This window comes from Amia ocellicauda, chromosome 12 (assembly GCF_036373705.1).
Source record: "Amia ocellicauda isolate fAmiCal2 chromosome 12, fAmiCal2.hap1, whole genome shotgun sequence".
Taxonomy (NCBI): Eukaryota; Metazoa; Chordata; class Actinopteri; order Amiiformes; family Amiidae; genus Amia; species Amia ocellicauda.
In genome coordinates this window covers 28,445,913-28,459,911 of record NC_089861.1, presented here as the reverse complement: position 1 = coordinate 28,459,911, position 13,999 = coordinate 28,445,913, and the positions used below count along the sequence as shown (strand labels likewise).

Here is a 13,999-nt window from a genome sequence, read left to right as displayed (position 1 = left end):
CACACAATGACAGTACTCTGTGCATTGAGCAACCTGTGACAGCCCGCAACCGTTACCCAGAGAAATCTCTCATGGCTGAGTCAGTTAGAAACAAGAATGAAAAGAAAAAGAAAAAAAAATAGTTGAACTACCCCTAGTTTCACTAAGCACAGATTCAATGCTTTGTCAACATCTGTGCCCACACATTACAGACTAACTCTTTATACATTTCAGTTGCATTATGAGGGGAATAGCTAGACATAAAAGGATAAGATAGCAATTAAGAAATGAATATAGATAGATGTTAGTCATTGAATAAAAAAATAAAAAAAAACTTTATAGCCTGTTATTTTCTGCATAACTTCGGGACTGTACGTTAACTCGCGAAAGCGCTTTGAGATGCGTCTCCCTGTGAAAAGTGCGCTATATAACAAAACTATAATGGACAGACTATACTGATGCTGGCTTCTGTTTTTAGGGCGTGTGAGTTGGGTAATAATTCCCACAAGAAACTCAACAGACGTATGCTTAGATTTGACAGTACGTGCATCGGCATGATGAGCACATTTCGATTAAGTTTGAAAATCAGAAAGTGAAAACGCAGAGCGAATGAGAGACACACACACACAGAGAAAAGTGTCCATTTTGAACCGGCTTTTGGATTTCAGCACCATCAAACAAGTCCTCGCAAATATAACGCTGTTCCAAGGGGGTGTAGCTAAAGACACAGACACTCATGCTCGCAAGAAGTAGCGCTAAGCACGATTTAGACCCTTCGCCTAAAATTAAGAGAAGATAAGTGCGGTTTGGATGTTAGGCGCTTATTAGTCATATACAATCGTGATCCCAACACGTCCATTTCTCCCAGTTCTGAATTAGAACAGGACGCAGGCTCTCCGTGGCTGGATTGCTTTTAATGCAATTACCAGTCATTCAAAATGCGATAGCCGCTTCCTAATTCCGGGGTAATAGTTTACGTTGCAGTTGCTGTCGGGACAGTTAGAACAACCATGGAAAAAATTAAATACAATCCTGCAACAAATGACCCAATGCAAAAAACAAAACAAAAAAACGACACCCCCTGTCCTAACCCCGAAGCGACAAACCCCGGATTACTGGGGCAGCTAGCTGACTCCATACTGACTGAAACTATGCCCAGTGTTACCACCGCAAACATATTAATAAACCACTAAAATCACCAAGTCCATCGCAGCGGATGCATGCCATCCTGCCCTCAATGAAGACCACACGTCCAGCCTGTCAATGCACCCAAGCAGAGCGGAAAGGCACTATATATATATATATTTGACACAACTGATGCGTCGCAGCGAAACACACTACAACAGCCTGATCGTCTTCATCATCCACGTCTCCGCGGTGTACACTTAAAACAGGCCGGCTTGCAGCTACCTCGGCGCCGGCTTTTCTCTCCAGTGACAGCGCCGACTAACCCCCTCCTCCTCATCTCTCCCCTCTCTCTCTCTCTCTCTCTCTACCCCCAGCGCGCGTTTGGCCTGCAAATCCCGGCCCCTCCATTGAAACAAGCGGCGTCTCGGGCTGCCCAGTGCCGGCGAGGGGCGCACCGGGGGCCGGCGGCACGCCTGACCGCCAGCAGCCGGATGCACAGACATAATAATAAGCAGCAGCATTATAATAAGCCCCGGATCGCTTACCTCAGGCGGCGGTTCGGTTCGGGCGCCCCGGAGCAGCCATGATTATTCCCTCCTCGCCACCAGCACCGGGCGGGTTCTGACGCCGGTCAACACTCCCCCCCTTGCCGGGTCTGCAGATCCTCCTAAACAGAAAACGTACGAGCAAAGAGCAGCCGGTCCTCCTCTACCCTCTCCCGGCGGCAGCTCCCTGACGCGACGCGACGCAACGCTCAGGCTGGGCTCGGTGTCTCAACCCGGCGCATCACAGGTATCGGGCGGGCGAGGGGAGGTGCACTGCCGCTCGCCGCGCACTTTCCCCCTCTCAGGCTCGTCTGGCTCTGCCTCCCCGGGAACCTCTTATCTCCTGTCGGGGTATCGGTGTCGGAGAAGGGGGGGAGGTTAAGAAAAGGGGGTTTGTCGCACCGCTATCGCTCGCTGTGGGGACCCCCCCTCCTCCCGGTAAGCTCGTTCACCAGGCTGGGAAAGGGTCTGCCCGGCTGGCGCGCTCCCGGGCTGAGGCGCGCTCCCGCCGCTGCGCTCGGCAGTCGGGAGTGATCTCCCCACAAAATGGCGGCCAAAACAAACCGGCCGCTGCACAAAAATAAGTTCCCTAAAAACTAGGGGCTGACATATTCCAGTTTTTTTCAGATATACGCCTCCGGTTGACGGTATTTGTTTGTTCCCCGCATTCGTTAGGATATGTACGGAGAGGATTGCATATATATTATCATTTTAAAAGTTGTCTTATAAAACGATGGGTTGTGTTAGGAGGGACCTACCGACGTTGTGAACATCGCTCATTACAGTTGAAAGCGGTTGAAAGCCGGTGTTGCTGTTTCGGGCCCGGGAGGCGCTGCTTATTACCCGCAGGGCGGCCGCTATTGATCGGCGGTTTGAATTTCCCGCCTCGGGGGCGCGCGGCGCGACAGTCGCAGCCTTCCTGCTCGTTCACCGTCACAAAATGGCGGCGGCGCTGCGGCCGGGCGTCCGCGGAGATAATCTGCGCTCTGGCACGGCCAAATACATTCACAACGCACAGCCCACGTCTATTCAGATCCGTTTACAACTACAGTACGCACTGGCAGATTGGCTACCGGCGGGCTGTTGTGTCTCTTTACATGTTTGAACGCTTCCCCGCTCCCCCCCGTGTCTGTTTCCTCCAATGGCCCCGTTTTCAGTTAGCGGCAGAGCGCGTTCACCATCTAAAATGGCGCAGTGAAGTTGGAGGCCAGTCCCGCTGCTGCACGGACCTCTGTCCGCCGGCTCCCCGTCTTGCTCCGCCGCACTGGTGTCAGTGATCATGCGAGAGACTGAGGCGAAGCTGCCGGTGTGTCGGGTGATGCTGATGTTAAAGCTACGACCGCTGTTCTTCTGTGCAGCGCTGTTCAATAAGTAATGAAGCCGAGTTACAGCTCAGCCGGCCGTCCATTCGCCACCAGCAGCCTCGTCACGTATTGCTCACTTCTGGAGCCGGAGATACGAAACCAGTTTCCATATGCATGCAATCGGCAACTTCTCCCACTAAACATAGTTAACACGAGCAATGGTTGAATGGATAGTATTCATCATAAATAGGAAATCATCGAACATATACGTTCTCCCTGGTCCCATATTTCGAATGCAAACCACAATAACTAAAGTACACATATGTAGACATGCATTATTGTATTAGATGTTTCTATTAAGTACCTTGTTGTATTCAAGCAGTCTAGCCAGAGTACCCTGTATTGCACTCCTCCATATGCTTTGCATATGGCAGTTATTCTATTGTAAATCCCAGGGGAAAAAACAAATGCACTGTATCCATTAGCAACACAATGCTAGAAAACTTTCAACATGAATTCCATTTAGGTCAGAACTCTATAACACAACATCAATCACACCCAGAGGGTGTTTCATTTATTTATCCATTTATTGTGTTAGCTCATTTCTTAGCAGCCACTGTGGTCTATGTGCAGAAGACAAAGCCTACAGAAGGAACCAATAATCCTAGGACTTTGTGACAGGACTGAAAGCAGATGCAATTGGTTGTGGAGTTTCCCCTCTTCATTTGGCCCACTTTTTCAACCACCCTGGTAAGTCTGTTCTGATGTAAACATAGTGGCCTTTCAACTGAAGCTGCAGTGTTGAGTTGATTAGGGCAGTATGGGTTTTATACCCTTTCTGCATTACATCACCCACAAAGCTATTGTTGCATATCCTGGTGTACTAAAATCATGCTGAAAACGTAGTTGTATGAGCAGTGTCAAAACCCCCTGCTTCACTGATAAACTGACTGTGTGCTCCATTTTAAACTTGGTGTTTTGTTGCCATTATATTTCCCCCTTTTCAAAACTTTTTTTTTTTTTTTACAGTGGTTACTTCAAGTGAGAGTGCTTCATATTTAGACCATCATAAGTGGTTGGGTTTGCGTAAAGAATGTGTGGTTGTTGGCCCCCTGGTAGTTGTGTTCAGACTTCCAAGGTGATTTTCGATGTGAATTATTTTCCACTCCAGTTCTATGTAATGCTCTCCACTCCAGCCCCAGGAAAGCTGCCCAATATGTGGCACAGGAGACCAGAGTAGGCATTCAATGGAGAACAGTCCGTTCTCAGATAAACCTTCACACCTTCACTGCCAAAGGTGCTTTGAGTGGGAGACTGGCATTTGCAATGCACTTTTAAAACAAAGTGGCAGGAACAAAGCCTTCTAAATTAAGCCCAAGTAAGTGGGGTGGAGGGGACTAGAATGCAGCCGATCTGCTGCGGTCCCTTTTTTTCTTTTTTTGTCGTCCAGGCTGATAAAACACAAACTACCTGCAGCCTCGCTGGTGACTAAACCCCATGGAAAAAACACACTACTGAATGGACAAAACCCACAAGCTCACCGGCAGAAACTGGGAAAGTGCAGTGTGGGCCTGAAAATCTCAAGTCAGTTGTTTTTCATTGTAACTCCACTCCCAAATGGTAATTTGGCTTAACTTTTCAGGTACCTTAACCAATGGAGACCCTTTCCTGGCTCTGATGCAGGTGACCTCGAGTGGCCTAAAATCTGAAGGCCCTGTGGCACGGAGGAGTGGATGTGAAGATCACCAATCAGAACTGTCTCAAGAATAACCACCTCATCACATTACTTAGTTTGGTAATTTTAATTAAAAAAGTAAACCGGAAAGTTACAGCTGTGTGATGACTGAGGTCGAGCTCTTACAATCCTCTTCAGTGATCCAATCACTTGTTTGTGCCAAGACATCACATGGCAATTGGATGAATGTCATTCAGAATAATAACATAAAAAAGCCACACTTAGATCAGTGTCCCACAAGCACTGGCTGTTACATACTAAACCAGTTGAGATTCTCAACTACCTAGTAACCAAAGGGAAGAAAAATAAACCAAACAAACAAAGATGAACCTAGATCACATTTCCCCCACCCCTCCCTCTTTGTTTTCTTTCTAGAAAATCTGGAGTACAAAATTACAAGCAAGGGAGGGAGAAAAAGAGGGAAAAGTTGCATGATGGGGGGTGTTCTGAAGCACGGGTGGAAGGAGTAATAAAGCTTCAGTCTGCCGCTCCGGGAGGGTACGTCCTGTTTGGCTGGGTCTCCTTGTGTTCAGAGATTCAAAGGATGAAAGGGGGGCGCAGTACAGGTCACTGTCCATTCAGTGTGTCTGTTGATCAACACTGTCACTACAGCCCCAGTCCTCAGGGCCTTCACTGGCAGTTTATAAATGGAGATTTGGGGAAAAGTTGGGGAGGGTGGGGGAGCTGTGCCAAGCTGCAATGTGCCAACCGTCAGTGCCAGTCCAACACTATTTCTTCTGTTTCGGTGTCGGCCTGAAACAGAAGAGAAGGTAAAAATCAGACATTAACCAGGAGTCACAGCTCAGGGAGGTTTATGGTTTAAATTCTGCTGCACTGCAACTCATGGTTTTGACTCACAGTATAAAACAGACTGTTTAATCTCAAGACTGCGGCAACCAGAGGACGTCCACTTACTGCAGCACTGATAGAGGTGGATTTAAAGAATTTCAGTTTTCAGTCAGTTTTCTGCACACAGCAACCAGTTATTTTACATCTCTACAATTTCCTCTTATCAGGTCAAACTCCTAGTGAGTTCCAGTTGGAAAGGTCTTGATGCCCCATTCCACTGCAAGACTGTGTTTCATGATCAGAAGAGTAGAGTTCGAGGAATCCACGAATATCAAACAATTGACAGGGAGGAACTGCTATGGAGACGCTGTTCTGTGAGGAATACTTGGAGACCACCTCAATAAAAACTATTTGAAAATATGCACTTGTTGTGTATTCCAGAATCAAGACCCACTTGCACTATGGGGAGTGAATAAACCACTAATAGAGTTTGAAGATTTGAAGATTGTTGCAATAGAATACTTGAAAACCTAGAGATCTGAAATTCCCACCCCTAGTTTAAAGGTGTAACAGATCTTGGGACAGACACCACAATGAGGAGACGGACACGGCACAAGGACCAAGACCCGCTCTCTCCCACTAGAGTATCCCTGTGTGACGGGGTCAGCACACCCACCTGTAGATGCCCACTACCACAGCGTGGTCTCTCTCATAGGGCTCCAGTGTCAGCTGCTCCTGGGGCTTCATGTTCTCCTGGGTCATCTTCTTCACCTCTGAGGCAAACACCGCCTCCGGGGCTGCTGTGGAGTCGATGCAGTTGGCCTGTAAAGGGAGAGAAACGGGGAGCGGCCGTGAGCACCTGGCTACAGCACCCTGACAACCACCCCAAACGCCACAGCACCCCAATGCCAAAACCTCCCCAACGTCCACCCCCCCCCCCACTGCAGCATCTGAGCAGCACTCACCTTGATGGAGATGACAAAATGACCACCGTTCTTCAGGAAGTTGTGAGCGTTGAGCGCCACAATTCTGGTTTGGTCAGGCTGTGCAACGTCGGCAAAGATCACATCCACCATACCTGCACACGGGACAAACAGCGCGTCAAAATCAAGGGCTGCGGAATCTAAAGAGGCACAGCCCACGAACCTCACCTCAACATAGGGCTGGGCGGTATACCGTAAAAAAAAAAGATATACCGGTATTCATTTAGGGACTGGTTTGGACTTTTACTAAAATACCGATATGGAGGTATAAAGTTTTGAATAATTTACTATTTACGGTGTCACTGAGTCATAGCTACCAATAAACTGGATCGTGTTCGCGTCTCCCACAACTTGTTGCGTCGGCTGCTTGAGACTGCGCTGTCTGACATGAGACGCATGTGATCAAAAAACGCAGATAGTGTTCGTGTAACGCAAATTTCAACAGATCTGCGCAGATCTGCACAGCTCCACCAATGGGATAGGTTAGATCCTGCAGATATGTGCAGAACTGCGCAAATCTGTGCTACAAGAACACAACCACCTTTCTTTACAAACCCTGCAGAAATCGATGTAATTGGACGATTTATTATTTTTATATTTTAGTTATTTTAAAAAATAGAATTGCCAATCATTTAAGTAACAACTTAATTATTGTGCATCATAGATTTACATTCAATTTTTAAAAATAAAGCATTGACAAGTGTCGATCTAGAATTACATTACATTAATCGTCACTTAGCAGACGCCCTTATCCAGGGCAACTAACATTTGTACCCATTTATGCAGCTGGGTATTTTACTGGAGCAATCTAAGTGAAGCACCTTGCTCAAGGGTACAAGAATTCTATATCTATGGTTCTGACAATGCTGTTCACAGCTTCATTGTGTACTGAAAGTTGACATTCACCTCCACTAACAAGGGGGCAGTAGTAGTTTTCATTCCACTTAACACGTCCCTCTTGATTTCTGCACAATCTTTTGCCTCACAGCCACAGCTTACCCCCCGCAGTAGATTCTCAGAGCTGCGTTGGGCTGTGCGATTCTGCGCAGATTTCTGTGGCTGGGTCTTAGTGGCGTCGCACAGAAACACTGCAGTAACACACATCTCGGAATCTCTGCGCAGAACTGCGCTTCTCAAACGCGACCCTCGTTTTGGAATGAATGTGCCTCAGCCAAATTTCAAAAATAAATTCCATGTGTATTGCGTGTTGACAAACAAACGTGATTAATGCACAATGAATGAAGAGGGGATGGAGGAGAGCAATGTGGCTGAAACTTCACAGCAAAGTGACCCCAGTGAATCTGTCACGAAGAAAGGTGCGTCCTTGATAGTGTGGACATTATTTGGTTTCAAGACAACTGACACAGAACAAGAAACATAATTCAATGTCAGTTGTGTCCTATTATTTTTGCTTTATGAACAGTATAAAATGGCCATTAAAAAATACCGTCATACCGTAAAAATGTGCAAAATACCGCGATATTGTATTTTGGCCATATTGCCCAGCCCAACTTCAACAGAAAATGTCCTACTTGTATTTGATAGAAACATGTGCCTACGAGCATCCTGTACTTACCTACGAGCATCCTGTACTTGTGGGGGTGGCGGGCGTCCTCGATGATGGGGATAATGTTGGTCCTTTTCTTGGCCACATTGAGCAGGTCTCGACCCGAGCGATGAGAGAATTCCACTGCGTAAACCAGCCCCTCCTGAGAGACAGACAGACAAGCAGAGGGAGAGGAGATTAAAAAACGTTTAGGGTTGCATTTTGTTTGTTGACTTTCTGGGCAACAGGAAGTGACTGTTTGAACTCCAGCACAAGCATTCACTAGAATTGTTTTATGAAATATGTCTATTTTGTGACAACTGTTGGTAAGGCCACCTGCTCCAGAAACAACACATTTTTATGATTCTCTTCAATAAAGTCTCAAAACAGAAGGCTCAGAAAACTCATTACAGGGAAAGGCAATGGGAAATGACTGACCGGCCCTACGATGTCCGAGACGTGGGAGACAGTGGTGCCCGAGGCCGCCCCCAGGTACATGACCTTGGCTCCGGGCTTGATGTGAATCTGATCCACTCCTCCCAAGATGGCAGCTGCAAGTTTGGACCGGAAGGGGTTCCATGCTCTGTACTCAATCTTAGTCTCGCCCTCCTGAAAAAAAAACAACACCAGCAGGTTAGATTATAAGGTCATGCCCCTCACACCCCCTGGGTGGAGGGGGAGCTCTAGTTCTAGGAACTCTAGGAAGACAATTTCTGGGGACCTACTGTATTGCTGCTAGTTGGTCCAACTGAGTGCTCAGTTACTTCACCAAAACCTCAAACTCATAATGTGCTTCATTGTTTAGCTTACAAAATGTTGAGAATTCAGGTGCCTTATATAATTTAGAGGTTCCTTTATCTATAAATCTCCCAAAAACAGTTTCAAGTTAAATTAAATACCAAAAAGAACCCCTGAATGGTCTTCCGAGACCAGTATTCATAAGATGACTTAAGGTTAAATGGACATGCATGCAAACCCTTTTGTTGGTTAGCAGTTAAGAGATACCTACCTCCACATTGATCCTCTTCTCACCATACACAGACTCCCCAATCACCATGTTCCTGGTCACCAGTGCATCCTCCTTTCCACGGCAGATAAACACCCCTGGACAGACGGAGGGACGGACAAGTCAGGAATAATGAAGCTAAACCTAGGTCCCACAAACCCATATACACATTAATATAATGGATAGAAGTCATAAGTTAAAGTATATCTTGGACAAGAAATCAGCTAAGACATTATGAATGAAATCAAAAGGCAAGAGAAACAGCACTCTGTTGAAAGGAAATCTTCCCATTTGCATGAAGAAAATAGATCAATGCATACTCCCAGTGCTTGCTTATGACTGTGAAATCTGGTCACTTAATGCAAAAACATAGAAATTGCAGATGACACAAAAGGTTGGAAAGATGCATGTTTGAAATAAGAGATAGAATAAGATAAATGGATCAGAACCAAAATGTATCATTTAAAGTGAAAATGTTAAAATGGGCTGGACACATTGCAAGAACAGATCAAATATGGACAAAAGCTATTGAATGGATCCCAGGAGATGAAAAAAGCCTGGGGGTGTGCAGGGGACAGGGCTGATATCATACACACAGGCTGCACTGCAAATTAAGGGCCATCACCTACACATCATACCTGATGTGGCAACACACACACAGCAAACTACGATGTGGGAATGATTTCCCGTTTGCTTTTAACAGATCACCTGCCAACATAATCCACAATCGCAGCCTGTTTTACCCTGTTAAACACCAAAGAGCAATTCACCACTTTCATGGAGACCCAACTCAGTCAAGACTCACCTTCGTGTCTGTGGGGCTCAACAGTCACCTTCCTTCCTCCTCTGAAGCCACCTCCTCCTCCACGGCCTCCTCTCCCGCCGCGGCCCCTAGGGGTGCCCCCACGGCCCCCCCGGAACCCCCCGTCACCACCAGGTGACCTGAATCCTCCTCCACCTCCTAAAAAAGGGGGATAATACACATTAAATCATGGTGTGCTGCTTGAGGTGTCACCGAAACTCACTGATCTAAACTAACACACCCCGTCATCAATCCGTGCCTGGCAGCAGTAAGATGGTTTCGTCACAGCCACACGCTTTGGGGTTCATTCGTTTCACCACAGTGGCCCAATTCACACAATACTATGAGCCGCATTACATTAACACCGACTGGACTGTGGCTCTCCAGAACCAGGATTTGCCCCCCCACCCCAAGTTGTAACACTTACCTCGGCCTCCTCTGAATCCCCCTCTGCCTCGTCCTCCACCTCCACCTCGATCCCCGAATCCTCCCCGACCTCGTCCACCAAAACCTCCCCTATCACCAAAACCACCCCCGCGGCCTCCTCTTGGGCTGAAACCTGCAGAGAGATGGACAGAATATTTATTTGTACAGATGAAGATTTTAATACCAGTCTTGCAAGGCATCAAATTGATGTCTGCCCCCACCCCACAACGAAACCCATTTTAAAAGTAATTCGTTCAACTGTGGTTTCAAGGAAATCAGCTGATCTGAGAAAAACTTTCAGGCCCCTGACTGTGAACATCTAGTTTAGAAAGGCTTGGTCTATAAAATAGCCAGAAGGGAAATAAACCTTGAACACAACTGAACTGAATTACATACAGATAACATTTGAGTTGTTTCATTTGTATAGTTTGCTTCAACTTATGCATCAATTAAACTAACTGAAAACTGATTTCAGGGATTAGGTGTCCAGGTTTTCAGTTTTTAATATCAAAAGGGTAGCTAAACGTTTTCTACCGTTGAATTCGCACTTGCAATAGAGTACAAAACACGACCAGTCAGGAAAACCAACCACCACCCGTGCAAGGAGACGTGCTTTACATCCTGACCTGCATTATCACAACATCAGGTCACACCATCATACATAATGTACTGTAAATACCAAGCACAGAATAGTCTACAAAACTAACACGGCCTAAGTAATGGACAGTGTGCTGTACTACGGTGCCCAGTCCGCTGCCAGGCTGAGCTCGGCGCGGGTTAAACGCCATTCTGCCCCCTAAACAAGCACCACGTTGAGCCAGGCGGCATCCAGCAAGGCGAGCCTCGACCACATGGTCTGAGATTTAAGTCGCGTTTCCCCTTCACACGAATGCATTTTCGCTTGCAATTATCAATACACAGCTGCATTAAAACACAATCGCACTCATAGTTAAAATATACATTCGCGTGCTGGAGTAGAAACATCCCCGAGCAACAGGATGCATTTCACCGCAATCGTCCCTAATGCTACTGAACTGCGCTTTCATTAAACGATATGACCGGTAACTGTACACGATTTCTGCCGGGAAGGGGAAGGTATTTTACACAACCTGAGCCGGTCCTGCCCTGACCGCTGATCGAGGCTTCCTCGGCGCCACTTTGCACACGGATTCACTGCGTTTCCCCGGGACGGCCATGATCGTCCACACAGATCTAACGCACATGTCTGTATATGCAACATTTTCACTGCGACACGGGATGAAAACAAAGCCTATTCTGACATCCCTCATCTTTCCCAGTAGTATAATATCCTCCAATAAAATATAATTTTCACGAATAAATACCCTCTTGTTAAAATGACACCGTTTAACCCAGTTCGTGTGTTTTGTTGCTTTAACGCACGTCTTCTCCGCATTACAATTCAACAGTCTTTAAGGTCTTAAGAAATAAACTCTTGTTGATAAGTCTGACCCAATTAAATCGCCATATCGCCGCTTTTGGGGGGTTTTAACGGTGAACTTACCTGGCTTCATGATCGTCAGACGGACACACGTGCGGCGCTCGCCAGAGACACTTCAAGAACTGAGAAAGCCACATGGGCGATCCCACAATGCACTGCCCGCCGCGGAAACCCCTGCGTCGCGCCGCCGGTGTCGCCGCCTAGCTCGGAGGATTGACACTGCAATGTCGCCTGACATCACATCACTCCGTCGGCCTGTACGGCTTGTCTATCGTAAAATTATATGAACTTCGAGTTATATATATATATTTATGTGTGTGTGTGTGTGTGCGTGTGTGCGTGGCCCTGGTTCGAGATTACGTCAATCTGGAGATCCACCACAGGGGCAAGGAGGAAGCCTTGAGGAACCGGCACATCCAAGATCTGGGGCAGCTTAGGATCCTATGATGGGACCCCACCTGCGGGGACGGATATTGCAGCCCGAGTACAAGATCTTTTATTCTTTTACTGATAATAGCTGTTCTTAAAAATGATATTTTAATTGTTTTTAATGAATTATTGTTTTTAAAGACACTCGTTTTCTTGTTTTGATAGTTTGGTGGGTTTTATTTCTCAAATGCATCAGATTGTTTTGATTTGGTTTGTTTTTTATGATTTTGTTTTATGATTTATCTGGTGCATTTTCCGTTGATTTATCAATGCATTTGATTGTTTTGTAAAAACGTGTTGGTTTAGCAGTTTGCCATATTATCACAAGTTTATTGTTTTGATTGACTTAATGCACATGTTTATTTTGGGTTTATTTGGTAATTTGGCTTTTTTTAAATCACATTAGGATTTTAGAGTTGGATTTTAACACATTTTAATCACGAGAATTAAAATTGTGTGTTTTATCTTTGCAATGTAAAATACTTAACCTTAATAAACAGTATATATATATATATATATATATATACATATATTAGTTATGCTTAAGCTATAAACACGTGTATCCTCACATAATATAAATCAAAGTAAATAAATGTATATATTTATTTACCATTGCAAATTATTATTATTATTATTATTATTATTATTATTATTATTATTATTATAATCAAATGTAAATAAACATACAGACAGAACTGCAGGACTGGACTCTTGTCCCAGACGACACGCCCCCCTGTCCCCTCAAACGCCCCCTGGCGGCGGGGCTGCATTTACACCCGCTTCTATCGTTCATTTTAAACCGCACGTTGCTGGTTCTTAGCTTGTTAGAAATCAGAGACCCGAGCTTTCAACTGCCGCATAGCTGTCACCCCTTTCATGTCTCGGGCTCCATCTTTTCTGTTTGCCTTACTTTATACTTTAAAAATGTATATCACATTTTAAAATAATACACTTGAGATCATTCATTTTGCATTGTTGAAGTTTGATATCAACACATATTGTGTTTACTATGGGATCGTTACTGTTTTACAGTTGTTCTCTATTTATTTGACACATTTCTCCAAACTAAGGTTTATGCTCTCAAAACAGTTAACACAGCCATAAAAACAGACTCTCACATTGTGCAAAACAGTCCAATTCCATTGGAAACTGAAGTGATGCTTTCTTTTGAAATAACATCTTAAAAGTATTGTCATCAAAACTACAGACATGTCCTCTATTGATTAGATAATATATTCAGGTATAACAACACAGGAATACTAATGGTAAAACATATTTATCAGAAAGTTTCACAATCCTTTATAAACCAATTTTATTTTATTTATATAATCTGTTGAAATGTTTTTTACTGTAAGCGAAATGGTTTTTCCTTACAATGTTGGAAATAAAATATGTAATATTTCACAGATTATGTTGTAGGTTTGTCAGTTTTGGTACATCTGAAATTTGTTTGTCTGTGTGATACATATGTAACTAAGAAGGTAGAAGTATTGATGAAGACAATAAATCACATATTTACTTCAAAAATAAACCACAAACATGTTTACTGTTGTAACCAATTAATGTATTCATCAAGCCTTTACATTCTGTCAGGCCAGAGTATTTAATTAACATCACAATGTATGTTGTTTTCTTGAAGGGAAATAACTGCATGAATGTTGTATCCATCCCGGGCATGCATGAACACAGTCTATAGTATGAACTGACTCAAAGTACAGTAAGATTCATGATTATTTATTTCAAGGGGTCAGATGGCTGTGTTCATTGTTTTGAGAGAATGGATCTTAGTTTTGAGAAATGTGTGATATCAATTGAGAGAAACTGTACCATACAGTATACATTATAATTAAATACTCTGATGATTCAGA

General features: G+C 44.7%; 2 protein-coding genes across 2 annotated transcripts in view; both read right to left on the bottom strand.

The window, feature by feature from the left end:
• dyrk1b (dual-specificity tyrosine-(Y)-phosphorylation regulated kinase 1B) overlaps positions 1 to 2,130 on the bottom strand; it is a 56,844-nt gene extending 54,714 nt beyond the window's left edge. Inside the window, exon 1 of the mRNA XM_066719195.1 lies at positions 1,653 to 2,130. The gene's annotated coding sequence lies outside the window, so the exon portion shown is untranslated. The remainder of the gene's footprint in view (positions 1 to 1,652) is intronic.
• Positions 2,131 to 4,743: 2,613 nt separating this feature from the next.
• Positions 4,744 to 11,867, bottom strand: fbl (fibrillarin). Its single transcript, XM_066719196.1, has 9 exons — positions 11,766 to 11,867; positions 10,245 to 10,376; positions 9,821 to 9,976; positions 9,019 to 9,113; positions 8,448 to 8,618; positions 8,040 to 8,172; positions 6,446 to 6,558; positions 6,157 to 6,302; positions 4,744 to 5,444 (listed from the first exon to the last, which is right to left on the bottom strand). The coding sequence occupies exons 1-9, from the start codon at positions 11,773 to 11,775 to the stop codon at positions 5,420 to 5,422; spliced, it is 981 nt and encodes a 326-aa protein (XP_066575293.1). The 5' UTR covers positions 11,776 to 11,867; the 3' UTR covers positions 4,744 to 5,419.
• Positions 11,868 to 13,999: the final 2,132 nt, after the last annotated feature.

Coding starts and splice junctions, on each gene's coding strand:
- fbl (XM_066719196.1), bottom strand. Junction 9,114..9,820: donor TGAGCCCCACAGACACGAAG/GTGAGTCTTGAC, acceptor CCGTCTGTCCAG/GGGTGTTTATCTGCCGTGGA. Junction 8,173..8,447: donor TCTCGGACATCGTAGGGCCG/GTCAGTCATTTC, acceptor TCTGTCTCTCAG/GAGGGGCTGGTTTACGCAGT.